This window comes from Lepus europaeus, chromosome 10, assembly GCF_033115175.1.
Source record: "Lepus europaeus isolate LE1 chromosome 10, mLepTim1.pri, whole genome shotgun sequence".
NCBI lineage: Eukaryota > Metazoa > Chordata > Mammalia > Lagomorpha > Leporidae > Lepus > Lepus europaeus.
This window is the reverse complement of record NC_084836.1, coordinates 97566245-97592881: the sequence shown is the minus strand read 5'-3', so window position 1 is coordinate 97592881 and position 26637 is coordinate 97566245. Positions and strand designations below refer to the sequence as shown.

The following is a 26637-nucleotide window of genomic DNA, read 5'->3' as shown; positions in this document are numbered from 1 at the left end:
GCAGCGGCCAAGTGCGGCTGCCCACAGTGGTGATGGCCGCGATGGTGGCCTCGGCACGTGACCCAGACGGGCGGAAGCGGAAGTGCCGGTCTGGGGCCCGCTCCGGGTGGATGTCCCCTTAGCGCTTCTTAAGCCACCGCCTGCACCAGCCATGGACTGCTACACGGCGAACTGGAACCCACTCGGGGACTCTGCCTTTTACCGGTGAGACGCCCCGCCCACGGCCCGGCTTACCCCGTTTGCCCGCCTGCTGGAGTCTCCGGGCGGAGCCGCCGGCGCTGTCTCTTAACGCTCGGCGGCCTGGGGGCAGGGAGCCGGGCTCTCCCTTGCTCCAGAGAAGGAAACTGAGGCAAGCACAGGGGCCACCCGGAAGCCCAGGCCTGTGAGCCTCCGGAGGGGTGCTCGGATCGCGTTGCGGGAGGCCGCCCGCAGGTGACAGCGAGTGCCCAGTCTCCTGCCGGCGAGTGCTGCTGAACGCAGACCCTCGGGGCGCTCCGAGGGGGGCGGGGTCGCACGGCGGGCGGGGTAACGGTGCTGACCAGGGCAAGGAGAAGGGGACGAGTTGTCCGCGAGTCCCGCGGCAGCTGTCACGGGAGTTGGAGGGTCCCAAACCACGGATCTTTCTGGGGTGTCACCCGACCACATCATGACTCTGATTAGGACTTTTCAGTGCCTTCCCTTCCTTGTAGGATAGAATACAAACTCCCCGTGGAACTTTATCCATCAGTCGGCCTCTGTGTATCTCTGCAACCTTATTTGCCTTTCTCCTACCCAAATTTGTGTATTAGCTGCACAGAGTAACAGGGCTGCGACACAGCGTGAGGTTTCATGGGCCCCTGGGTTTGCACCAGCCTGTAGTTCCTTCGGCGGGCACTGACAGTTCCCATTTTCTCTCATGGAAGAGTTCTTGCTCATCTTCAGGACTTAGTTCCAGGGTTCTTTCCAGGACTTTCCTTGACCCTCCCCAAGTAGAATCCTGGGGGCTCCAAAAACCGCAGTGCTAAGCTCTGTTACCTATATGCAGCGGGGTAATATTTGCATAGGTTTCTCTTGCTAACCCATGCTCCTCGAAGGCTGAGAGCACGATGCTGGCATCTCTTTACCTCCAAAACTTATTTATTTATTTATTTATTTGACAGGCAGAGTGGATAGTGAGAGAGAGAGACAGAGAGAAAGGTCTTCCTTTGCCGTTAGTTCACCCTCCAATGGCCACCACGGCCGGCGTGCTGCGGCCGGCGCACCACGCTGATCCGAAGGCAGGAGCCAGGTGCTTCTCCTGGTCTCCCATGGGGACAGGGCCCAAGCACTTGGGCCATCCTCCACTGCACTCCCGGGCCATGGCAGAGAGCTGGCCTGGAAGAGGGGCAACCGGGACAGGATCGGTGCCCCTACCGGGACTAGAACCCGGTGTGCCGGCGCCGCAAGGCAGAGGATTAGCCTAGTGAGCCACAGCGCCAGCCCCAAAACTTATTTTTAAGAGCACCTGCTCTGTAATAGTTGCCCAGTAGCTTTTGAAAAGTATTGTATTCATTGCAACCAAAGATCACAAAGTTGTTACTTCGGGGTCTTTGTGCTAGTGAAGCTGTATCCTAGTCTCATTCATTTCTTAACACTTTTAAATGTAATGTTTGATGTACTCTTCAGAGGGGCAAATGCCTTGTGGTAATTTTTAGCAGTCTGTTGTGTGTGTTGTTTGTTTATAATTCTCTCTTAGAAATATGCCTATGCCATATGAAAAAGTTGCAAAAACCCTGGTTAAAAGTGGATTAGGGCCGGCGCCGTGGCTCAGTAGGCTAATCCTCCGCCTTGCGGCGCTGGCACACCAGGTTCTAGTCCCGGTCGGAGTGCCGGATTCTATCCCGGTTGCCCCTCTTCCAGGCCAGCTCTCTGCTGTGGCCCGGGAGTGCAGTGGAAGATGGCCCAAGTGCTTGGGCCCTGCACCGCATGGGAGACCAGGAGAAGCACCTGGCTCCTGCCATCGGATCAGCACGGTGTGCTGGCCGTAGCAGCCATTGGAGGGTGAACCAACGGTAAAAGGAAGACCTTTCTCTCTGTCTCTCTCTCTCTCTCACTGTCCACTCTGCCTGTCAAAAAAAAAAAAAAAGTGGGTTAGGAAACAACTTCCCACATGTCAGTGATGAAGGGATAGGAACTGACAAAGGTAGTGTGTCATTTGGTGTTTGCACAGCAGCTAGCTGACACAGCATTTACTTTTTAAAATATTGATTTTAATTTGGTTACTTTCAAAAATATGTGTTGCCTACCCAGGTTTATTAAAAATCAGAGAGTACTGAAGGCAGTGACTGCACGACTGCAGAGCTCCTGCTTGTCATATCAAGTCTTAGCTTTGCTGACGTACCAGCAAAGTTTTAAAAGAACAGAAGTGCTGAGTGCAAGCCATAGAAAAGACCTGAATGGCAAACCTACCCTCACCTATGCTGTCCTCCTAGCAAGGAGTACGGATCTTAAGTCCTGCTGCAGAGGAAACCTATGGTGACAGTTGGCAACAGATGCTGAGCATTTCTTACGTACTGGACCTGTGCTAAGTACTTTATGGCTATTAACTTGCTGAGGTCTCCCAACTCTATGGGCATCATTAGCCTCATCTAATTGATGAGGAAGCTGAGACACAAAGGAGAGGCCCGGCCACACACAGCTAGGATGTAGTAGAGCCAGGATTCGAGCCCAGACAGTCCTGTAGAATTGTTTTGTTTTGTTTTGTTTTGTTTTGTTTTGTTTTGTTTTTGACAGGCAGAGTTAGACAGTCGGGGAGAGAGAGAGAGAGAGAGAGAGAGAGAGAGAAAGGTCTTCCTTCTGTTAGTTCACCCCTCAAATGGCTACCACAGCCGGCGCTGCACTGATCCGAAGCCAGGAGCCAGGTGCTTCCTCCTGGTCTCCCATGCGGGTGCAGGGCCCAAGCACTTGGGCCATCCTCCACTGCCCTCCCGGGCCACAGCAGAGAGCTGGCCTGGAAGAGAAGCAACCAGGACTAGAACTCGGGGTACTGGCGCCGCAGGCAGAGGATTAGCCTAGTGAGCCGTGGCGCCGGCCTTTGTTTTGTTGTTTAACAGAAATATGTAAGAACATATTCTAGCTGCTCCACCAGAGTGGAAATGCTGTAAGGGCAGGTGTTCGGTTTTGTTCCTGTGTGTGCATAGCCAGGACTTAGCCCATGTTCACGTGTGTGACTGGATGACAAAAGAGGTGGCAGATGTTGCATGTCAAGGCCCGCCTGCAGGACAGGGATCTTTTGCATTGGAAGCAGTGTTGTGGAGAACTCACTGAATTCGGGAAAGCAGAGATGCAGTGGTGACCAGTTCTGTGGGTCTCCATTTTTATCCTAAGAATGCAATTTAGGCTAATCCTGTTAGTTAATTTGGCCCAACCCTTAGCAGACACAGACCCTGCCTACCCTGATAAAGCTGAAAGCCAGCAGGCGAGACAGTTGACAACCAGTATTTGTTGGATCATAACCACTATGAAGGGAAGATACAGGAACATACAGCCTAAGAGCGCATATAGCACTGAGGGGTCAGAGGTAGAGAAGGCTTTCTGAAAAAAATTTTAAAAATGATAATTCCCCATCCAGGGGATGAGTAGACTTGGGTGCAGGGAGTGGGATGGAGAAGAACATAGACAAAGGTCCTGAGGCAGGAAGGATGGCGGCATCCCCAGGGACAAAAGAGAGCCCTTGTAGCTGGAAAGCCTAAGGCAGCAGGGGCAGGACAGGAGATGAGGCTGCAGCCCTTCCTGTGAGGTCATACCCTTCGGGGCCTGCAGGCCACCTTTATCTGACGGACGTGGGAAACCTAAATTAAAGGGTCTTCAAAGGTTGATGTCACTGAATTTGCAGGGCAGGGGAGCAGTGTTTTAAGTTCCTTCCAGAGGCAGTAGGGAGAGCAAATGGGAAGGAGCAAGCAAGGGAGACTGATAGGAGCTTGGTGGAACAGAGCAGGAACAGTTTGAGGGTGGTGAGCACTGAGATGGTGATGGTGGAGACCGAGAGAAGGAGGCGAAATGGAAGGAGGTTGGGTTACTGCACTTGGTGGGGAGGAGGAAGAGCAGAGAATCAAGGAGGACTTGGGTTTTTGACTTAAAATCTTGAGAAAGGAAGAGCGAATTTGGGGGGAGGCAGGACCTTGGTTTTGAACACACTGAGTGTCACTTTAGAAATGTGTTCATGGTAGAAGAGAATAAGGATACATTATAAATTCCTGAAAATACTTTTAGATTATTCTGATACTTACATGTTTACTTTATTTTGCTTTTTTGCATATGTAAGTATAAACTTTCTAAAAATTGTGGTTAAATATACATATTGTAAAATCTACCATCTTCGGCCAGTGCCGTGGCTCAATAGGCTAATCCTCCGCCTGCGGCACCAGCATACCGGGCTCTAGTCCTGGTCGGGGTACCGGATTCTGTCCCGGTTGCTCCTCTTCTAGTCCAGCTCTCTGCTATGGCCCGGGAAGGCAGTAGAGGATGGCCCAAGTGCTTGGGCCCTGCACCTGCATGGGAGACCAGGAGGAAGCACCTGGCTTCTGGCTTCGGATCAGCGTGGTGCGCTGGCCGCAGCGTGCCATCCGCAGAGGTCACTGGAGGGTGAGCCAAGGAAAAGGAAGACCTTTCTCTCTGTCTCTCTCTCTCACTGTCCACTCTGCCTGTCAAAAAAAAAATCTACCATCTTCATCACTTTGACTGTGTAGTTTAATGGTGTTAAGTATATTCACAATAGTGTACCACGATCTCAAACCTTTCATCTTGCAAAACTGAAACTCTGTACTTAGTGGACAGTAACTAGCCCTTCCCCTCTCTACCAGCACCTGGCACTCACCATTCCACTTTACATCTCTGAATTTGACGACTCCAGGTACGTCACATAAGTGGAATTGTACAGTTTTTGTCTTTTTGTGACTGGCTTATGTCACTTAGCACAATGTCCTCATGGGTCATCCATGTTGTAGCCCATGTTGTCATGTCCCCCCTTTTCAAGGCTGAGTAATATTCCATTCATCTGAGACCACCTTATGCTTATCCGTTCACCCATCAGTGGACCCCTGGCTAGTGTGAAGGATGCTGCTGTGAGCACGGGTGTGCTCTGCCTCTCTCGGGCTCTGCTGTGCATCCTTTCGAGAGCATTCCCAGAAAGGGAATTGCTGGATCCTGGTGTGCTTAATCTTTTGCGGACTACCATACTGTCTTCCATAGCAGACACTGCACCTTTTTACATTCCTAGCAGTAATCCCCCAGAGTTCTTTGGTAGTATTCGTTTTTGAGACAGGACTCTCTTTTGGGCATGGGGGTTTTGCCACCACTGGGTTATAACCAGAGGCTAGACCTGATGTGCTTCTTGCCAGTGGCCTGCTGCCCGAGCTGTTTTCACACGAGGGCTCTTCTCACACCCTGATGGGCCGCGCTTCTCCAGCAGGAATGCCTCTGGGATTTCTTCTCTGTTTCCTGCAGGGGGCTGGCACAGAGGCCACCAGAAGGCCTCTGCTTAGTGATTTCCGGGTGTTAGCACCCAGGGTCCATGGCTGCGGCTGCGGAGAGTTCCACTCTGGGGCCGGGGAGAGGAGGGGAAAGATGTAGCTGGCCTCTCTGTGTGTGGGTGTGGCTTTTCTGAGAGGCTAAGTCTGACCGCAAGCTCCTGTCTACGTGGGTACCCCGAGCCCTCCTGATGGTCTTGTCCTTAAGCTTCTCAGCGCCCTCCTCTGTGAGGCCACACACACAACCCCATCCACGTGTAGAGTTCCCTCCCCGACCGGCCTGGAGGACAGCCACAGTCAGCACTTCCGTTTTCCCTTGCCTCTTCCCTACCAGCCTTCCTCCTTTGTCCTGCCTGGTCCAGCACAGCTTCCTTGCACCGTCTCTGTGCCTGTACCCAGGCTGCTGAGGGTCACAGAGCAGGCAGGTTGGGAGTACCACAGAGCCACAGCCGCCAGCCCCTGCTGGGCTCCACAGTCCCACTGTGTGGAATCACTCAGCACACGGCTGTACTTTCTAACATTACGTAAAGGAACAGTTGTGAACAATGAAAATATTTTAGAAATTCTGGCCGGCGCCGTGGCTCAACAGGCTAATCCTCCGCCTTGCGGCGCCGGCACATCGGGTTCTAGTCCCGGTCGGGGCACCGATCCTGTCCCGGTTGCCCCTCTTCCAGGCCAGCTCTCTGCTGTGGCCAGGGAGTGCAGTGGAGGATGGCCCAAGTGTTTGGGCTCTGCACCCCATGGGAGACCAGGATAAGCACCTGGCTCCTGCCATCGGAACAGCGCGGTGCGCCGGCCGCAGCGCGCTACCGCTGCGGCCATTGGAGGGTGAACCAACGGCAAAGGAAGACCTTTCTGTCTCTCTCTCTCTCACTGTCCACTCTGCCTGTCAAAAAAAAAAAAAAAAGAAAGAAATTCTGAAAATTGAAGCTTCTTTGCTCCTAACCCCCCAGCATCTGACTTCAGCCATGCTTCCTAGAGACCTGGAAACCATCCCATGACTGCCTGGGCTTCCCCTGAGCAGACCCTCCTGCTGTGTTTTCTGCCACCATGCAGCCACAGCCCTGACTCCCTCCATCTCTGGAGGCACATGCCAGTGCCCAGACCCTCCTCAGCCACAGGGTTTCTCCAGCTATTGTGCAGGACCCTCTGGCTGCACACAGGTTCCTGGGCCAGGCCCCCATTATGTCTGGCGTGAGTCTTGGGAATTCCATGTATAATTTAACATGCATCCATGTGTGTCTATTTGCTGTGGGAACATGTCAAGAACACTGCCCCATGTTATTTTCCACCATTTGCCATATTTGCCTCCAAGAGCAGGGATGGAAATGTCAAGCACATGCACAAGTTTCTCACCGGTCCTTCTTCCTCACCCCGACTCTCCCCAGCCTCCAACTAAGAGACTGAAGCTCCCCCTCATCTATACTTGTTTCATTTTCTCTCTTCCCACTGACAACCTACCCCAGTCTAACCACGCTGTTCACAGTGACATCCTGTCACTGCAGTGGACACACCACAGGCCTTATCTGAGCCTGGCTCCCTGGAACACTGGCCAGAATGGACCCACAGTCACTGGGTGACCAGGAAGCAGCTCTCCTGGGTACAGATGAGGCAGTTGTGAGCTGCTGCTGGTGGTCAAGCGTGTGGACCTGCCACCAAATGGGAGCAATAGTGTGAACAATGTCTGTGTGGAGAAGACTGCAGAGCGGTGGCCACCTGCCCGAGCCCAGGCTGGGAGGCCAGCAAGGGACTGTGTGTTCTGGGTGCTCGGTTAGGGCAGAGCACTTCCCCTCACACTGCTGACCATGTGGCTGCCCAGGGGCAGAAGGGCCTCTGCCTCCTGCACTGTCCTACAGCGCCCTCTGCTGAGAAAGCTCAACCCACTCACTTCTGGGCTCCTAGCGAAGGGTGCCTTTGCAGCCGGGCAACACGTTGATAACTGGAGCTGTCTACCCTATGGCTACTCAGCTACCACAGATGCTTCTGCATACATTTTTTTTTTTAACTCCTTTACGGCACAGCAACTCTGCTCCTGCCTAACAGGATACTGCCATTCTACAAGAAAAGAACTTGTGCCTCAAAGGAGAAGAAATACAAACTTAATCTTCCTCCATCACTGCATTAATTACCCCTCACATTGAGTCATGGTCCCAGTAAAATCCAACTTGGAAAGTTATCTTCCAATAATTTACATATAAAATTAAAATGGGTGGGAAAGAGACGATAATGGCTAGTATGTACATAAAAACACATGCATGTAACCTGCGTGTAGCAGACATAGAGGAAATACTCAGGGTGACTACAGTCTTCATTTCTATGGTTGATCACCAGGTCATAGGTAGTATCTTCAGCTTCCCTTCAACTCCCCATCCTATATATCTCTGCCCTCAGCAAGCTCCTCCACTGCTGTGGTTTTGTTAGCTAGTGGGTGACCAAAGCCTTCATTATTCTGTTATTCTGATTTTTTTTTTTTTTTGGCTGTTGAAATTTTTCACTGGGCTTTGCTTTTGGGCATGGAAATACTCAGAGATGCCCTCAGAGGATTTCTTGGGTTCCAGACACAGCCTTTACCTCCATAAGGTAGCAGCAGTTCTATTTCCCCATTGTAATCAACCAGTAGATTGGCCCCATTTTGTAAGCCTCTTGGTTCAGTGGCATAAGGAGCCCAAAATGGCAAAGAGGCATTTTCTTGTTCCAGTTCAATAATTTCATTATTATGCCTCCTGTAGAAGGCTTTTCCCCTTGAGGTCTAAGCTCTTCAAGATGACAGATCTCAAAGTTAATGGGACTGGAAGTAACATTTTGATCAGATGGTTACTAGGTGGAATAGTGAGAGGAGCCACTCCCACCTCTTGATTCTAGGTCCTGTGTATTCTCACCGGAAGAGACAGTGTCATATAATGGCCTCTCTATGGCCGACGCCGTGGCTTAACAGGCTAATCCTCCGCCTTGCGGCGCCGGCACACCGGGTTCTAGTCCTGGTTGGGGGTGTTGGATTCTATCCCGGTTGCCCCTCTTCCAGGCCAGCTCTCTGCTATGGCCCGGGAAGGCAGTGGAGGATGACCCAAGTGCTTGGGCCCCGCACCCGCATGGGAGACCAGGAGAAGCACCTAGCTCCTGGCTTCGGATCAGCACGATGCGCCAGCCGCAGCAGCCATTGGAGGGTGAACCAACGGCAAAAAGGAAGACCTTTCTCTCTGTCTTTCTCTCTCTCTCACTATCCACTCTGCCTGTCAAAATAATAATAATAATAATAATAATAATAATAATAATGGCCTCTGTAAGACACAGCCCCATCCTTTGAAGGATGTTGTCTCCCAACCGGCTGGTAGTTTTAGGTTAGCCACTTGTGGGTATTGGGTTGTATGGCAAGGCCAGTTGATTCTATGGCCCTAAGCTCATAGCAGCAGTTTCTTTGCTATGAAATGAAGTTGTTGATTGTATTTAGTACTTTGCATAGTGCCATGATGGTAGATAAAGCATTCTGTAAATCCACAGATGGTGGGTGCTGGCAGACGTATTACAGGCAGGAAAGGCAAATTCGCATCCCGATTATTTATCTGATCCAATGAGGACAAATCTCTGCGCCCTGCAGAACGGAAGAGGCCCAATGTAATCAACTTGCAGGCTGGGCCCCCGGGAATGGTGCCATATTGAAGCCATGTGTTAGTCTCTGCTGTTGACAGATGAAGCAGTCAGCAGTGTTAGCTAGGCCAGCCTTGGACAGGGAGACTTCCAAGACCTCGACAGCAAAGGAGGTGACCCTAAGGTTTTCAAGCAGAGGAAGGCTGGTCTCCTCACACAAGGCTGCCGCTTCCACTGGTGAGAAGCTCAGAATGGCTTGCAGTCTAAAACCAGTTTCATCTACATCTAACTAGATCTCCCCCTGCCGAGTTTTAGGATCCCATTGTTTCCTGATCAGTACCTTACTAATCTTTTACATGAAAAATTGCATGTTAGAGAATTCAGCTGTTGTAGTTCAGGAACCCACACAAATTTTGTGTTTGATTTTCAGCAATAACAGCTGTGTGGCTATGGGAACTAAGAGATTCTCTTAGGGACATTATAGGAGTTTTTTGCTCCTCAGACTATGGCTTGAGCTGAAATTTAATGGACCTGAGATTGTTTTAAGCACCTGAGATTGTTTTTAGGCATGGTGGTGCAGGGGTTAAACCACTGCGTGGGACCCCTGCATCCCATGTAGAGTGCTGGTTAGAGTCCCAGCTACTCCACTTCCAAGCCAGCTTCCTGCTGATGCATCCTGGTGGCAGCAGAGGATGGCCCAAGTGCTTGGGCCCCTGCTACCCATGTGGGAGACCCAGATGGAGTTCTAGGCTCTTGGCTTTGACCTAGTCTAGCCCCGGCTATTGTAAACATTTGGGGCCGGCACCGTGGCTCAACAGGCTAATCCTCCGCCTTGCAGCGCCGGCACACCGGGTTCTAGTCCCTTTTGGGGCGCCGGACTCTATCCCGGTTGCTCCTCTTCCAGGCCAGCTCTCTGCTATGGCCCGGGAAGGCAGTGGAGGATGGCCCAAGTGCTCGGGCCCTGCACCCACAAGGGAGACCAGGAGAAGCACCTGGCTCCTGGCTTCGGATCAGCGAGATGTGCCGTCCACAGCGGCCATTGGAGGGTGAACCAACGGCAAAAAGGAAGACCTTCCTCTCTCTCTCTCTCTCTCTCTCTCTCTCACTATCCACTCTGCCTGTCAAAAAAAAAAAAAAAAATTGGGAAGTGGATGAAAGATTTCTCTCTCTCCTTCCCTCTCCCTGCCCTCCCACCTTTCAATCATATGAAAATAAGTAAACAAACATTTTTTTAAGAAACAAAACAATCCAGCTCATACCAGAGTCCTTGTAGTCGTCACCAGTGCCTTGGAGTTGTATGTTAAAGTCACTCTCAAAGCACATATCTCTGTTGCTGCTTCATCACAGTTACCTGCAGGCTTGCTGCATTGTGATGCTGCTGCATACAGAGGGTTACTGGCAACTGTTTCTCACTGGCAGAGAGCTCAACACTAAACCAGTATCCAAATGCCATCCTTTGGAGTCTGTCTCCAGGGACCACTCCCCGTACCAAGTCCCTATCAGTCTGGATCTAGTCCAGAAATTAAACTGGGAAAGTTAATGTAAAGAATTACTGTGATAAAGGAGTGTAAGACATGGGGCCAGCACTGTGGCATAGTGGGTATGGCTGGCACCTGCAGCACTGGCATCCCTATGGGCATCAGTTCAAGTCCTGGCTGCTCCACTTTCAATCCAGCTCTGTGCTATGGCCTGGGAAAGCAATGGAATATGGCCCAAGTCCTTGGGCCCCTGCACCCACGTGGGAGATCCAGAAGAAGCTCCTGGCTTTGGATCGGTGTGGCTCCGGCCGTTGTGGCCAATTGGGGAGTGAACCAGCAGATAGAAGACCTCTTTCTGTCTCTGCCTCTGCCTCTCTTTAACTCTGCCTTTCAAATAAATAAATCTTTAAAAAAAGTATAGGACATAAGAAAACTTCATAGATAGGCTAGGGTAGAGGAAGAGTACCCAAGAAATGACAAACTTGAAAGGGAAGGGCCTCTCCCAAGACTGAGGTTTAGACCTCATTGGAGAAAATATGGTCACAGCTCCTGCAGAAAAGTTGGCCAGTGTGGCAAGACCAAAATTGGTCCACAATATTGGACAAGTAAGATGCAACAGGGATGCAGGCAAGGTGCAACTAGTAGCCTGGAGTGTGGGCGTGCAGTAGGAGTGGGTCTACTGGTGTAGGCAAGAGACCTGAAACATGCACTGTCGTAGGCCAAACTCCAGCCAGTGACTGGGTAGACAGGTGTGCACAGGAAGTCAGTAGAAACCGCCTAGGGTGCAGGCAGGTTGCAGCCAGAGGCCAAGCATCTGGACATGCAGAGGAAGTGTGGGCCTGTGCGGGCAGGAAGCCTGGAATGCCACGTCTGGCCAGAGAGCCTGAGAAAGTTTTGTGGGCAAGGCTCTCTGGACACATGGCTGAGGCTCAGCACCACCAGGCGCCCTCACACCCTCTCTGCGGGCTGACAGCCACTGCTGGAAGCCCAGGAGGAACCCCTTCCCACACAGTGTCTCCCCAGTGCCCTCTGCCGTGAGCAGTGAGCGCAAGGTAATGCTCACTGCAAAGAAGAAATGCTTACGGGGCTGCTGCTGGCAGCGCAATGCATGTGCTACAGGTACATTTGGAGCTGAAAGTAAGCTGGCAGCTGGCATGCTAGGTCTGTGTGGATATTTTATCAGATTTTTCACCCAATTATTTTAGGGACAAAATGTCAAAAGAAATGGCTATGGGTTGTAAAAGATTCAAACGTGGTCAAAATACATAATATGAAAATGGACAGTCCCCTAGCTGCCCCCACCATCCATCACCCTCCCAGAGGTAACCACTGTCTCAGGCTTAGTATGAAAGCCTCAGAGTGTTTTTCTATATATTTATGTGTGTATAAGGAAAGTATGCTTGTCAAAAATAGCTCAGCTTTTATTATTATTACTACATAAATGGATTTCTATCCAGTGATGATTACCATTCTCACTTGACAGTATAGCTTACAAGTTTTGTGTCAGAAAACAGCGTATTAGGGGCCACATAATATCCCCCTGAGTAGGCATAGCATAGTTTATCCTTAGAATGGCATTTAGAGGTTTTTTTCCAGGTTTTCTCTAAATCAAAGGATGTATACCTTCATTTAAAAAAAAAAGATTTATTTATTTGGAAGAGTTATAGAAAGAGAGAGAAAGAGGTCTTCCATCCACTGGTTCACTCCCCAGCTGCAACAGCTGGAGCTGAACCAATCTGAAGCCAGGAGCTTCTTTCAGGTCTCTCACGTGGGTGCAGGGGCCCAAAGATTTGGGCCATCCTCCGCTGCTTTCTCAGGTGCATCATCAGGGAGCTGGATTGGAAGTGGAGCAGCCAGGACTGGAACGGGCACCCATATGGGATGCTGGCGCTACAGACCAGGGCTTTTAACCCGCTGCAGCACGGTACCCGCTCCCATCTTCATTTTTTTTTTTTTTAAAGGCTTATTTATTTGAAAGTCAGCGTGACCGAGAGAGAGACAGAGAGACAGAGGAACAGAGATCTTCCATCCAATGGTTCACACCCCCGATGGCAAGGACGTTTGAGGCTAGGCTAGGTATTGTCATTAGTTTAACATTTAAATATTTAATTACACCTGTAAGATACTTTACTTTAGAGACTAAGTAATGAAATTGTATTTATTGTAGTTCTTCCCATGTGGCCCATTGTCTCATTTCCAGTATTAATTTGTCCTAGTTTGAAATGCCATCCTTTAAAAAAAAAGATTTATTTATTTGAAAGGCAGAGCAACAGAAGGATGGGGGAGACACAGAGAGAGATCTTCCATCTGCTGTTTCACTCTCCAAATGGCCTTAACTGCCAGGTCTGGGCCAGGCTGAAGCCAGGAACGGGAACTCCATCCATCCAGATCTCCCACATGGGTGGCAAAGGCCCAAGCACTTGGGCCATTTCTAGTGTATGCTCAATTTCCAGGTTCTTTTCTTTAATTTTCTCTTCTCTCTCTCTCTTTTTTTTTTTTTTTTAAGATTTATTTACTTATTTGAAAGTTAGAATTACACAGAGAGCGAAGGAGAGGCAGAGAGAGAGAGAGAGGTCTTCCATCTGACGGTTCACTCCCCAGTTGGTCGCAATGGCCAGAGCTATGCCGATCCAAAGCTAGAGTCAGGAGCTTCTTCCAGGTCTCCCACGTGGGTGCAGGGGCCCAAGGACTTGGACCATCTTCTGCTGCTTTCCCAGGCCATAGCAGAGAGCTGGATTGGAAGTGGAGCAGCTGGGTCTTGAACTGGTGCCCATATGGGATACTGGCACTGCAGGCGGTGGCTTTATCTCCTAAGCCACAGCGCCGGCCCCCCAGGTTCTTTTCTAAACTTTGTTCTCTTCACCTGTTCTCCTCTTTTCAAAATATTCTTAAATATTTCCAGTATTTTCTCTTTCAGATTATCATCTTCTCCCTTCCTAGATTAACTTTAGAATCAGTTTATGCCTCTCCCCCACAAAAATTGAGGGGGAGTTTTTATTAGAATTTCTGTGCATTTACATAAGAAGATTTCAAAAAAGTTTGGGAAAATGGAATTAAAAGATAAATTTATTTTTGGTGTAAAATTTAGAAATTATGTATGGTTTTTTCATTATGTGCATTTTTCATGAACTTTTTGAAGATTCTTCACAGATAATTGTGGACTATTTCTCCTTGTCTTCATTATCTTTGAGGAAACTTTGATTTTGTAAAATTTTTCTTTAGGTTTATTCTTGGGTATCTTAAAGTGTATTGCTACCACAATTAGAATCATCATAAAAATTTGTATCTAGTTGAAAGAGAGGGAGAGAGATACTGTCCATCCATTAGTTCACTCCCCAAATGCCTACAACAGCCAGGGCTGAGCCAAGCCAAAGCCAGGAACCCAAAACTCAATCAGGGCTACTTTGTTGGTAACAGGGGGCCAGGAAGTTGAGCCATATCTTTTGCTGCCTCCCAGGACACGTTAGCAAGAAGCAAAATAGTCAGGACTCCAACCAGCAATCCATTATGGGATCCATGCATCCCAGCCTGTGCCTTAACCCCTACACCTCAATGCCTACCCTGATTAGGATCTTTTAAAAGTTATATTTCTGGGGCCGGCACTATGGCATGGCTGGTGAAGCCGCTGCTTCCGGAGTCGGCATCCCATATGGGCGCTGGTCCAAGTCCTGGATGTTCCACTACTGATCCAGATCTCTGATGTGGCCTGGGAAAGCAGTGGAAGATGGCCCAAGTGCTTGGGCCTCTGTGCCCACATGGGAGACCCAGAGGAGGCTCCTGGCTCCTGGCTTCTGGCTTTGGATTAGTGCAGCTCCAGCCGTTGCGGCCATCTGGGGAGTGAACCAGTGGGTGGAAGACCTCCTCCCACCCTGCCTCTGCCTCTCTGTAACTCTGCCTTTCAAGCAAATAAATAAATCCTTTAAAAAAAAAGTTTTATTTCTGATTGATTCTTGTTATGATATAAAAATAGATTGATTTTTGTTGGTCAACAAACTGCTTTGTATTTTCTTTTTTTTTTCTTTTTCTTTTCTTTTTTTTTTTTTTTTTTTGACAGGCAGAGTTAGACAGTGAGAGAGAGAAACAGAGAGAAAGGTCTTCCTTTTTCCGTTGGTTCACCCCTCAAGTGGCCGCTACGGCCAGCGTGTTGCAGCCGGTGCACTGCACCAATTTGAAGCCAGGAGCCGGGTGCTTCCTCCTGGTCTCCCATGTGGGTGCAGGGCCCAAGCACTTGGGCCATCCTCCACTGCCTTCCTGGGCCACAGCAGAGAGCTGGACTGGAAGAGGAGCAACTGGGACAGAATCCGGCACCCTCACCAGGACTAGAACCTGGGGTGCCGGCACCGCAGGCGGAGGATTAGCCTAGTGAGCCACAGCGCCAGCCTGCTTTGTATTTTCTAAGTAGACAATCACATTATTTGCAAATACAAGTTCAGTATCCTTTATCCAAAGGGCTTGAACTAGAAGTGTTTCAGATTTCGGAATTTTTCATATTTTAGGACATTTGCATAGACTTTACTGATTGAATGTTGCTAATCTACAAATCCTAAATCCAAGACATTCAGAAAGTTTTTGATTTCAGATTTCAGATTAGGGATGCCCGCCCTGTAGTAATAATCTTGTTCTTTTTCCAAAATATAAACCTCTTTATTCTTTTTTTCTCTTTAAATTATTTTTGCTAGAGCCAAAATAATTGAGCGTTCAGGTAGAAGGTAACAGTGGCATCTTCCTGATCATCAGTGAGAAGGAAGTGCTAGCCAAAGCACTCTCCTGTAACACTGTCTTCTCTTGGCCTCCCGGAATAGTGCCCACGCCGTCTCTGCCCTTCTGCTGTCCCCCTTTCCCTGCTTCCCAACAGCAGGTGACAGCACGCCTCAAGCCCTCGCCTCCATCCTCTTATGATGCATGCACGTCTCAGATGCAGCCACCTCGTCCCTACCTCTCATGTGACAGGTATTCACAGCGTGACAGCATCTCACGGAAGAGCTTGTCGGTGTCTTTCAGGCACTGCTGGCTCGGTGCCTCTAGAGCTGAGTCCATCATCAACAAGTTTTGAGCTGGAGCCCTGCAAGTAAAGGCCACAACCTGACTGACGGTTAAGAAGCAGAAACAAGAGAGGCTCACTTCCCTGAGAGGCACTCTCCTGTTGATGCTGGCCCACGGCAGCCATCCCACCCTGGTTCTCTCTTTGTGCACATAAGCAACCTTTCTCAGGAGCTTCTGTCCATCTTGGGCACCTGCCCCAAGAACCACAGCCTTCCTCGGCAACACAGTTTGCTCCCTCGCGTGCTGTCCTTAGGCATGCCCATCATTCGTTGGGCTAACAGCTTCCAGTCTTCTTCCCCGACCGTGCCTCCTGGGGGATGGGAGACCTCCACTGCTGCCCCGTGGAGGACAAGTGGAGGCTTTAGGAATTCCTCTGGAGTTCACGGCTCCCAGCTTCAGGGCCGCAGGGAGGCTGATCTCTGCTTGTCTCTTTTGGCAGGAAATATGAGCTGTACAGCATGGACTGGGACCTGAAGGAGGAACTCAGGGACTGTCTGGTGGCCGCTGCACCCTATGGGGGTCCCATTGGTATGTTACCCCTCCACCACTGCATGCTCCTGGACCATGGGATGGTCTCGAGGCCCTCAATTCCCGGGGGCCTTGCTGCCATCCCCCATTCCCCCTGCTGAGGTGCCTTTACTTACAGTTCTCAAAAAACCTGCCTCTCATGGTGTGAGGCCTGTTCACATGCCGTGGGCCTGCAGAGCCACTCCCTGAGGCTGTGCTGGACCACACTGCGCCAGGCCCGAGTGGCACACATTCCTCTGGCTGGGGAGGTCCTGGGGAGTTCGGACAGCAGGTCTGTTCTCCAACTGCAGCGCTGCTAAGGAACCCCTGGCGGAAGGAGAAAGCTGCCAGCCTGCGGCCAGTGCTTGAGATCTACTCTGCTTCCGGCGTGCCCCTAGCCAGCCTGCTGGTGAGCGTTTCTGACTGTCCTTGGCGCTGGGGGCTGGGCAAGGCTCCCTTGTCCCGAGGACATCTCAGGAACCTGTCTCTGTAGTGGAAGAGCGGGCCTGTGGTGTCCCTGGGCTGGTCGGCGGAGGAGGAGCTGCTGTGCGTGCAGGAAGATGGTGCAGTGCTGGTGTACGGGCTTCACGGCGACTTCCGGAGACACTTCAGCATGGGCAATGTAAGGGCCACTGGGGCCAGGAAAGCAGGTAAGCTTCTGACCCTGTGGCTCCCTCAACCCGTGGCCTCTCTCCCCAGGAGGTGCTCCAGAATCGGGTTCTGGATGCCCGGATCTTTCATACCGAGTTTGGTTCCGGAGTGGCCATCCTCACAGGGGCCCATCGCTTCACCCTCAGTGCCAATGTGGGTGACCTCAAACTCCGCCGGATGCCAGAGGTGCCTGGTGAGCTCTGACTTACCAAGAAAGCCACTTAGCACCCCCAGATGTGACTCCTGACTGTGGAACTAATGAGGACAGAAGCTGGGGTCCCTGAGGTGGTTTCCTCCCCGATCCCAGGTTTGCAAAGTGCACCCTCCTGCTGGACCACACTGTGCCAGGACCGAGTTGCACACATTCTTCTGGCCATGGGGCCTGATCTGTACCTCCTGGACCATGCAACCTGCTCCATGGTGGTAAGGACCCTGAGTGGGAATGAAATGGAAGGGGCAGGGAAGGCAGGGGCAAGGCCCTGGGAAGTCAGTATGTGATGTCCTCCCTGCCCTCACCCCAGACGCCCCCTGGCCTGGCCCCAGGAGTGAGCAGCTTCCTGCAGATGGCTGTCTCCTTCACCTACCGGCACCTGGCGCTTTTCACAGACACGGGCTATATCTGGATGGGGACGGCATCACTCAAGGTGTGATCCTGGGACAACACGGGGGCACCACACCTTGTTCAGGAAAGGTCTGTGGGGGAGGAGAGGGGCTTTGCCACCAGACTCATGACGCCTAGGTCAGCAGCATGACATCCCCATATCCTTTCAGGAGAAGCTGTGTGAGTTTAACTGCAACATCAGGGCACCCCCGAAGCAGATGGTCTGGTGAGATTGCTGGTGTTGCGCTGGGGGTGGCAGTGGCACGTGGCATTGTTTCCTGGGACACCTTATTTGTCCTGACTCGTGGCCAAGCCAAGTGGCACTTGGATCTTCCCTCCTCTGCCAGTACATACTTGAAGGACACCATTGTCCTGTGTGGGCCGTGGCTGCCCTTGTGAGCCGAAGCTGCAGGGGTAAGAAGGAAGCAGACAGGTCAGGCTGTGGTCAGAGGAATGGGCTGCAGGGCTGTCCTAAAGCAAAGGACGCAAGCAGTGATGTGGGAGACATGCCTGTGGGTCCCACACGCACGCTGCTGCCTGCAGGTGCACCCGTCCTCGCAGCAAGGAAAGGGCCGTTGTGGTAGCCTGGGAGAGGCGGCTGATGGTAGTGGGCGACGCACCTGAGAGCATCCAGTATCCTTGGAAGCTGCTTGTGCAGTGTGGGGTAGGGGTGAGGAGCCGGGGTGAGTAGTTTGTTACTTGCGCTGCTCCATCTCTGGGTGCTCGTAATAGCCTTGACCAAGCTCAGGTTCGTGCTGGATGAGGACTCTTACCTGGTGCCTGAACTCGACGGGGTCCGCATCTTCTCTCGCAGCACCCACGAGTTCCTGCATGAGGTTCCAGGTGAGGCCCTCCCAGGGCACATAGAATCCAGCTGCTCTGGGCTAGTGCCTCGGGCAGGGTAAGGGAGCTCTGGGGGCACCTGGGGCTTCCCCGCCCCCGCCCCCACTCACTAACTCCCTCCCCCAGCGGCCAGTGAGGAGATCTTCAAAATTGCCTCGATGGCCCCTGGAGCTCTGCTGTTGGAAGCCCAAAAGGAGTATGAGGTAAAGCCCTGGGCTTCCTCCCAGGCCCCGGTGGCTCCCCTCCTTCTGCTTCCCTGACCAGCCCACTGTGTGGCCACAGCCAGGTGCCGCCTGTCAGGGGGAGTGGGCAGGACTGGCAGACACTTGGCTGGGCTGGAGAGGGATGGCTGAGCTGGACAGAAGTGACAGTGTCCTTCATATGGTTCTGGCAAGAGGCAGGGTGTCCCCACTGTCCCCAGCCCATAAGCCAGGGCTACTACTGGGAGGTCTCAAGGCCCCACAACAGGCAGTTGTGGCGTAAGTTGGGGTGATCTCTGGATACCTCTGGTGGGTCTAGTGGGCCAGGGGGAGGTTTAGGTGTCTGTGCAGCCCCTTCACAGTGGCCTGTTTGAACCACAGTCCTGAAGGGCAGGGGGCCAGGTGTAGAGATGTCTCTGTTCTCACGCTACATCCCTGGCCCTTCCCCCTAGAAAGAAAGCCAGAAGGCGGATGAATACCTGCGGGAGATCCAGGAACTGGGGCAGCTGACACAGGCCGTGCAGCAGTGCATTGAGGCCGCGGGGCATGAGCACCGTCCCGACATGCAGAAGAGTCTGCTCAGGGTTGGCCTGGAGGGCAGGGCTTGAGGATGCCGGGAAGGGGGTGTGAGAAGCACCAGGGGAAGTTGTTTCCTGTTGCCCTCTGGCTTTTCTCAGGCGGCGTCCTTTGGAAAGTGTTTCCTGGACAGATTTCCACCCGACAGCTTTGTGCGCATGTGTCAGGACCTGCGAGTGCTCAATGCTGTTCGCGACTACCACATCGGGATCCCTCTCACCTACAGCCAGTATCCTCATGCATGCCAGAAGGGTGCTGACAGCCAGGAGTGGTCTATAGGTCCTTGGCACATAGGGCTTATCCCCCGGCTGGATCCTTAACCAAAGAAAATACAGATACAAGCAGCTTACCATCCAGGTGCTGCTGGACAGGTATAGCAAGCCCAGGATGTTGTAAGGAGGGCTGTAAGTGGGTGGGCATTGCAGCGTTGGTGAGGTCAGTGGTCACTGCTCCTGACCCATGTCTGGGAATTAGGATACCTGGGGCCCCTCTGTCCCCTCACCCCCAGACCCCCCCTTTTTCTGACCCTCTGGCCTGCATAGACTAGTGTTGCGGAGGCTTTACCCGCTGGCCATCCAGATCTGCGAGTACCTGCGCCTTCCTGAAGTACAGGGCGTCAGCAGGATCCTGGCTCACTGGGCCTGCTACAAGGCAAGCATGTGGGATGATGTCCAAGGGCATTTGGAGGATTCTGGGAACTAGTAAAGTATAGAAATAAAGTGTAGAACTGAAGGGGTGGGGTCTGATCCAGGGCCTGTGGGGACAGGGAGTGAGACATGACAGCCAGGTGTGTGTGACGCCCCTCCCTCCCATATTGCAGGTGCAACAGAAAGATGTGTCAGATGAAGATGTTGCCCGAGCCATTAACCAGAAACTGGGGGACACGCCTGGCGTCTCTTACTCCGACATTGCTGCGCGGGCCTATGGCTGTGGCCGCACGGAGCTGGCCATCAAGGTGTGAGCGCCCCGCTCTCCCCAGACATTCAGGGTCTTTGGGGGTGTTTGAGGGCCCCACATCAGCTCCTCTTTGCCTTCCCTCCCACCCCACAGCTCCTAGAGTATGAGCCACGCTCAGGAGAACAGGTACCCCTTCTCCTAAAGATGAAAAGGAGCAAACTGGCACTGAACAAGGCCATTGAGAGTGGGGACACTGACCTGGGTGCGTAAGGTTTGGATGAGGGCAAGGCTGTGGCCTCTTGGCTGAACAAGGGGCTGGGCTGGAGTCCCCACCCCACCGTCCTGTCCCACAGTGTTCACGGTGTTGCTGCACCTGAAGAATGAGCTGAACCGCGGAGATTTTTTCATGACGCTTCGGAACCAGCCCATGGCTCTGAGTTTGTATCGACAGGTGTGTGTGGTGGACAGGGTGGAGATGGAGCCTCCCGAGCCCTTGGGTTGTTTCTGCTGACTAATCACCTACCTGTGCCCCAGTTCTGTAAGCATCAGGAGCTAGAGACGCTGAAGGACCTTTATAATCAGGATGACAATCACCAGGAACTGGGCAGCTTCCACATCCGAGCCAGCTATGCTGCAGAAGAGGTCTGAGGTCTATGGGGCGGGCAGGGCCTGTGGTCTGGGGCTACTGGTCGGTTCCTCCTCCAAAAGTCCAGTCCTTTGTGTTTGATGCACACCCCATCTGGTCCTCACTGTTGAGGGGAGAGTATAGGAAGATGGAGGCCAAGATGGGGGTTGACCTTCGAGAAGTGAGCATCCCACTGGGACATCAGAGCTGTGCACATAGTGGGTACGGTTGGCCCTGTTGACCCTGGACACGAGCATCAAGGAGGAAACTGTAGCCTGGGCTGGGAGGGCCTGGGGCCTGTGCTGTGTGAGCTCCAGCCTCCCTCTTTGTTGTAGCGGATCGAGGGGCGGGTAGCAGCTCTGCAGACAGCAGCTGATGCCTTCTACAAGGCCAAGAACGAGTTTGCAGCCAAGGTTTGGCCCACTTTTTTCTAACCGTCTCTACTCCCCTCCTGGTCCTCCTCCTTTGGCCTTCTCATCCTGACCTTCCTCATCTGGGTCCCCAGGCCACAGAAGACCAAATGCGCCTCCTCCGGCTTCAGCGGCGCCTAGAAGATGAGCTAGGGGGCCGATTCCTAGACCTGTCTCTACACGACACGGTCACCACTCTTATCCTTGGTGGCCACAACAAGCGCGCAGAGCAATTGGCACGTGACTTCCGCATTCCTGACAAAAGGTAGTTGAGGGCCTAGGCCACACGTAAGTCCTGGGATGACCTACCTGTCCTGCAGCCCCCCCAAACCCAGCTTTCCCGCAGGCTGTGGTGGCTGAAGCTGACTGCCCTGGCAGAGCTAGAGGACTGGGAGGAGCTGGAGAAGTTTTCCAAGAGCAAGAAGTCGCCCATTGGCTACCTGGTAAGATGGCGCCTCCCCTCCAGCCACCTGCAGTGAGGGTAGGGTAGTCCTAGGGAGGGGACAGGCAAGGTGCCAAGCAGGATGGCCTATTCGTGCACCTATTCAGCAAGTGCTTCGTGGGTACACACGTTGGTGGGAAGACACCATCTGGTGTTGGATGCCCTGGAGGGTGGCCCAAGTCTGCCTGCCAATGAGGAGAGGAAGGAGAATGAAAAGCTTTTCCCAAGGAGGGCTACAGAGGACCCTGTGTGCCTCAGGGGAAGTCTGTTTGAGCCAGAGCTGGAGAGGGCCCGCAGGGGTGCACCTGTGAGGCAGGGAAAGCTCTTGAGGGTGTTTGCTTTCTGTGGCAGGTGGTCCTGAGGGTGGAGGGAGGGTTTAGTGAGGCAGTCATGAGAGAAAACATAGGACCTGAGAGGGCAGATGGCAGGAAGCACCTGTTGGGAGGGAGTAGTGGTGGACAGAGGAGTAGAAGCTTGAAAAGAATTGGTCTCAGTGTTCTAACAGGTCTTCTACTTAGGCTATTTCTTCCCTAAGAGTGGTGAGATCACGACTACGCTCATGGGAGGGGCAGGGGTCACACATACCAATGGTTGTATAAAATATGTATGGACAGTGAGCCCCTCAGGAGGTTTTGCTCATCAGACAGTAGATGGGAAGGCCATGCCTTATCTTCTTCCTCCACCTCTTCCCTCTCCTGCCAAGCCCTTTGTGGAGATCTGCATGAAACAACATAACAAATATGAAGCCAAGAAGTATGCTTCCCGCGTGGGCCCTGAGCAGAAGGTCAAGGCTCTGCTTCTTGTTGGGTACGTCAGCTGAAGATCCCGTGGGTGGTGGGGGGCTGAGCCAGTGGGCTGATAGTAGTCCGAGCTTGTGCTCTTGGATGTCCTGACACAGTCTCCTCCCTGCTGCTCAAACTACAGGGACGTGGCTCAGGCTGCAGATGTGGCCATCGAGCACCGGAACGAGGCTGAGCTGAGCCTCGTGTTGTCCCACTGCACCGGAGCCACGGATGGGGCCACAGCTGACAAGATTCAACGGGCCAGAGCACAAGCCCAGAAGAAGTAGCACTCCCTGTGCAACTCCCCAAGCCGGGGCTTCTCGCTGTGACGCTTCTGGGCTTGGCAGAAGGGTCACTGTCCAGCTCCACCCCCAGAACAAGGCTGAGAACTGAGCGGGGGGAGCATGTCTGGTTGTAAATAAAGTTGGGGTACTTGAGGTTCTTCTCCTATGCGGTCCAGCCTAAGCAAAAGCAAGCTGAGGGCACAGACACCACAGCAAACCTCCACATGTTTGTGTTGGAGCGGGAGGTGGGGGCTTCTCCAGCTGTACCTGCTAGAGACCTATCCGTCTCCACAAAGCTACCAGGGAGAGCTCTCTGAAGCTCACTGCCCTGGGAAGATCTAGGGGAGAGACGGTGCAGGCTCAAGTACCAGTTCCCCAGGAACCACACTGAAAAGAATTACATATGTGTACACACACACACACACACGAGCCATGCCAAACCCTTTACCCTTCTGACTTTATTTATTCTATGTGACAGCCCTGTGAGATAGGCAACGTCACCCCATTTGATGATAGAGGAACTTGAGGCCCCCGGAGGCTGGTAAGGGCAAACGGGTGGCGGAACTGGAATTTGACTCCCAGGCCAGCTGCGCTCCAACCGGAATAGGGGTCTGTGAGCAGGGGAGCCTGAGGCAAGGTCCTGTTTGGCTGTGCCCCAAGGATCGGACTAGTGAGAGGCCCGTGAGCAGTGGGGGTCAGAGGAAGGGCTTTGGGCCCCTTGCCCACTGAACAGCTGTAAGTGATTCTTGAGTGGTCTCCAGGCGTGAGAGGAGAGCAAGGAAGACATCAGTTCTACCAAAGAAGGGAACTACACACTGGAGACCCAGCTCCCTCCTCCCCCAGTCAGTAGGGCCTTTCGTGGCTCCGTGCCCTCCCTGTCTCCAGCCTCTGTCCACACTCCCGTGCACTGTGGCTTCATGTCCCAGCACCCCCACCCAACACTGAGGGCACTGCCTTTTCCTTGTGTGGCCCCCTTTTGTCAAGTAGGAAACCAAAGCCCAGAGAGCAGGCCTCACCAGAGCTTCACACTCAAAGGGCTGACTGCTTTTAAAAAGAGACTCAGGACCTGGTAGTATTCCTTTTCCTTTCCTTTTTTTTAGATATGTAAACTTAAATTTGTGAAAATCCTCCACGGGGTTATAAATCAAATTATAAAACCACCATTTGTTATGCTCACTATTTATTGTGTGGGTCAAGACATTGAACAGGACACAAGAGGGATGGTTTGTGTCTGCTCCACAAAGTCTAGGACATCAGCTGTGAGACTCAAAGCTTGGGGATTACCTAAGCTAGGGCTGAAACCAACTGAAGGCTTGCTTACACGTCTGGCAGTGAAGCTCGTTGTTTAGCTGTCGGCCAGAACGCCAGAACCTGGGGTACCTACAGCATGGTGGCTGGGTCCTAGGGGTGAACTGCATGGTTCTGGAAATAGGGCCAGCTTTCTGGAATCAGCAGACACCTCTAAGGAACAGATTCTCAACACTGGGCTCATCATTCTGGACTTTTCCTCCCCATTCTTGGTCCCAGAGTTCCTCATTGCCCTTGGTAGTGCTTTGATGCTTTTAAAAATATTTTCTCCAGCCTTTCCAGTTCTTAATGACAAAGAGTTGTTATCAGACCACAGTCTTTCCTCTTTGGAAAGGGGCAGGTGTGTGGCAAAGCAAGTAAATTGCTGCTTGGGGTGCCCGCATCTCACATCAGAGTGCCTGGTTCCAGTCCCAGCTACTCTGTTTCTGATCCAGCTTCCCGCTAGTGCACATCCTGGGAGGCAGCTGCTGATGGTTTAAGTTCTTGGTTCCCCTGCCACCCACATGGGTGGCCAGGATAGAGTTCCAGGTGCCTGGCTTCAGCCTAGCTCTACCCTGGCTGTTGTAGGCATCTGGGGAGTGAACCAGTAGATGGAAGATTCTCTCTCTCTCTCTCTCTTTCCCCCTCTTCCCCCTCTTCCCCTCTCTCCCCATCCAAATAAAATGAACAAAATTTTTAAAGAATGTGCAACAATAAAAAGCCTATATCCCCTAAGTAACATACCACACGTTCCCTCATACACTATACAGGCATTACAGACTGCACATATGACGTTTCAGAACTGTGTGAGAACTTTTTTAAAATTTATTTATTTGATGTGTTGATAAAGATTTACATTTGGAGGGATGATTTTTTTTTTTTTACAGAGTTAGAAAGGTCTTCCTTCCATTGGTTCACCCCCTAATTCCTCCTGGTCTCCCATGCGGGTGCAGGGCCCAAGCACTTGGGCCATCCTCCACTGCACTTCCGGGCCACAGCAGAGAGCTGGACTGGAAGAGGAGTAACAGAGACAGAATCCAGCGCTCTGATCAGGACTAGAACCCGGGGTGCCGGCACCACAGGCGGAGGATAGCCAAGTTAGCCGCGGTGCTGGCCTAATTTATTTATTTGAGTTACAGAGAGGCAGAGGCAGAGAGAGAGGTCTTCCATCCACTGGTTCACTCCCCAGATGGCCTTAATGGCAGGAGCTACACCGATCCAAAGCCAGGAGCCAGGAGCTTCCTCTGGGTCTCCCATGTGGGTGCAGGGGCCCAAGGACTTGGGCCATATTCCACTGCTTTCCCAGGCCATGGCAGAGAACTGAATCGGAAGTGGAGCAGCCAGGACTAGAACCGGAGCCCATGTGGAATGCTGGCCCTGAAGGCAATGGTTTTACCTGCTACACCACAGCACCAGCCCCAAGAGAACTTTTAACAATGATAAATTTATACAAACATAGTGATTTCCACTTTATTAGAAGTGTGTGCATATGGAGAAGCCTTGGAATTGTCTGCAAGGAAAGTTGTAATTAAAAGTGATTTTGGGTACTTATACAGTGAACGCAGTAACATTTTACTTGTTTCATCACATACTTGTCCATCTATCCATCCCTCTATACACCTGGCTTTTTTGATACATTTCAAAGTAAGTTCCAGACACCAGCACACCTCTGCCTAAATACTTCAGAATGTAATCTGTTACCTAGAGTTCATTATATGTTTGTAATTTTTTTTCTTTTCAGGGAAAATCTGTATACAATGAAATGAAAAAAATCTTAAGTGTAAATTTGGCTTTCAAATACGTCTAAATATTGGTATTAAACATCAGAACTAGGACTTTGTTTTATTGCTCAATTGAGATTAGTGTAAAATGTGTACATTAGTGAACCCTGAGCAAGTAGTACAGCAGGCCAGGTGCCTACGGTGGTGGGCAGGCCTGGCCTTGTCCAGGGGATAGGGATAGAACTGGGGCAAGGGCCAGGACTGGGGGGCTGGGGACAGAAAAGCTGGTAGCATTTCTTCTCCTAGCTTGGGATATTGTGGTAGCACAGGGCAAGACACCTGCTCAGTTTAAAAGGACTGTATGTCCTGTCTCTTTTAGGTACAAAACCCCAGCAAATGACCCTTGGAGTTGAAAAGTAGCCCACGAAGGCACTTGGCTCTCCTTTGCTTTGACTTTCTGTCTTATTGTCTTGCTTTATTTTCATTACAGCATTTAGAAACTTTTTCTTACTCATGTGTTTACTGTCTGTCTCTCTATCCAAAATGTGCGCTCCTGAGAGCCGAGGCCTCTTCATACGCCCTGCTGTGTGCAGCACAAAGCAGGCACTCAGTAAGTGCCTGTGGAGATGACTCAGGGAGGCCCCAGGTGGGGAAGGGACTGCCTGAAGAAACAGGACTCCCTTGCCCCCATCCTGTACTCTCCTTCAGGCTAGTCCTTTGCCCATGAACCCTCTGACTGCTGGGGCACCTGTGGACTGGCTGGCAAGTGTGCCCACCTGTATGTGTGTGCTCCCATGGGCTGGGACCAAAGCAGAACCGGGAGTGGGGTGACCGCAGCCCCCCTGCAGAAAGCCTGCCTCCCCTCCTTTACTCTGTGGCAATGGAAGCCAGGGGCTCGGGACATGCCAGGAGCCGGGTTAGAATGAGGGTGCTGGGCAGGTCTCCACAAGCAGGCAGTTGATGACGGGCCTCTGCTCTCTGCTGCCAGGAACACCAGGCCTGTGTGGTGGCAGAGACCCTGCCTCTCCCATGCAGGCCCTGCACACGCACCGCAAACGCTCTGACCACACTGCCGCTGCCTCGCAGAGAGAAGGAACTTGCATTTCCTGAGAACAGCTTACTTGCCAAGCCCTGTGTGCCTGTAATTCTCAGTACAGCCCTCAGTGCAGTTCCAGGAAGAGCAGCAGAGGGAGGCTCGGGTCACCCAGCACATGGCGGG

General features: G+C 52.0%; 1 protein-coding gene across 1 annotated transcript; it reads left to right on the top strand.

The window, feature by feature from the left end:
* The first annotated feature begins 64 nt into the window (after positions 1-64).
* VPS16 (VPS16 core subunit of CORVET and HOPS complexes) lies at positions 65-25473 on the top strand. Its single transcript, XM_062203947.1, has 24 exons — positions 65-204; positions 16032-16120; positions 16411-16508; positions 16593-16721; positions 16799-16943; positions 17058-17173; positions 17272-17394; positions 17522-17577; positions 17895-17984; positions 18100-18194; positions 18321-18397; positions 18847-18978; positions 19072-19199; positions 19306-19341; positions 19513-19621; positions 19791-19925; positions 20021-20129; positions 20221-20318; positions 20402-20509; positions 20828-20905; positions 20998-21167; positions 21249-21345; positions 22048-22151; positions 22269-25473. The coding sequence occupies exons 1-24, from the start codon at positions 152-154 to the stop codon at positions 22411-22413; spliced, it is 2520 nt and encodes an 839-aa protein (XP_062059931.1). The 5' UTR covers positions 65-151; the 3' UTR covers positions 22414-25473.
* The last annotated feature ends 1164 nt before the right edge of the window (positions 25474-26637 follow it).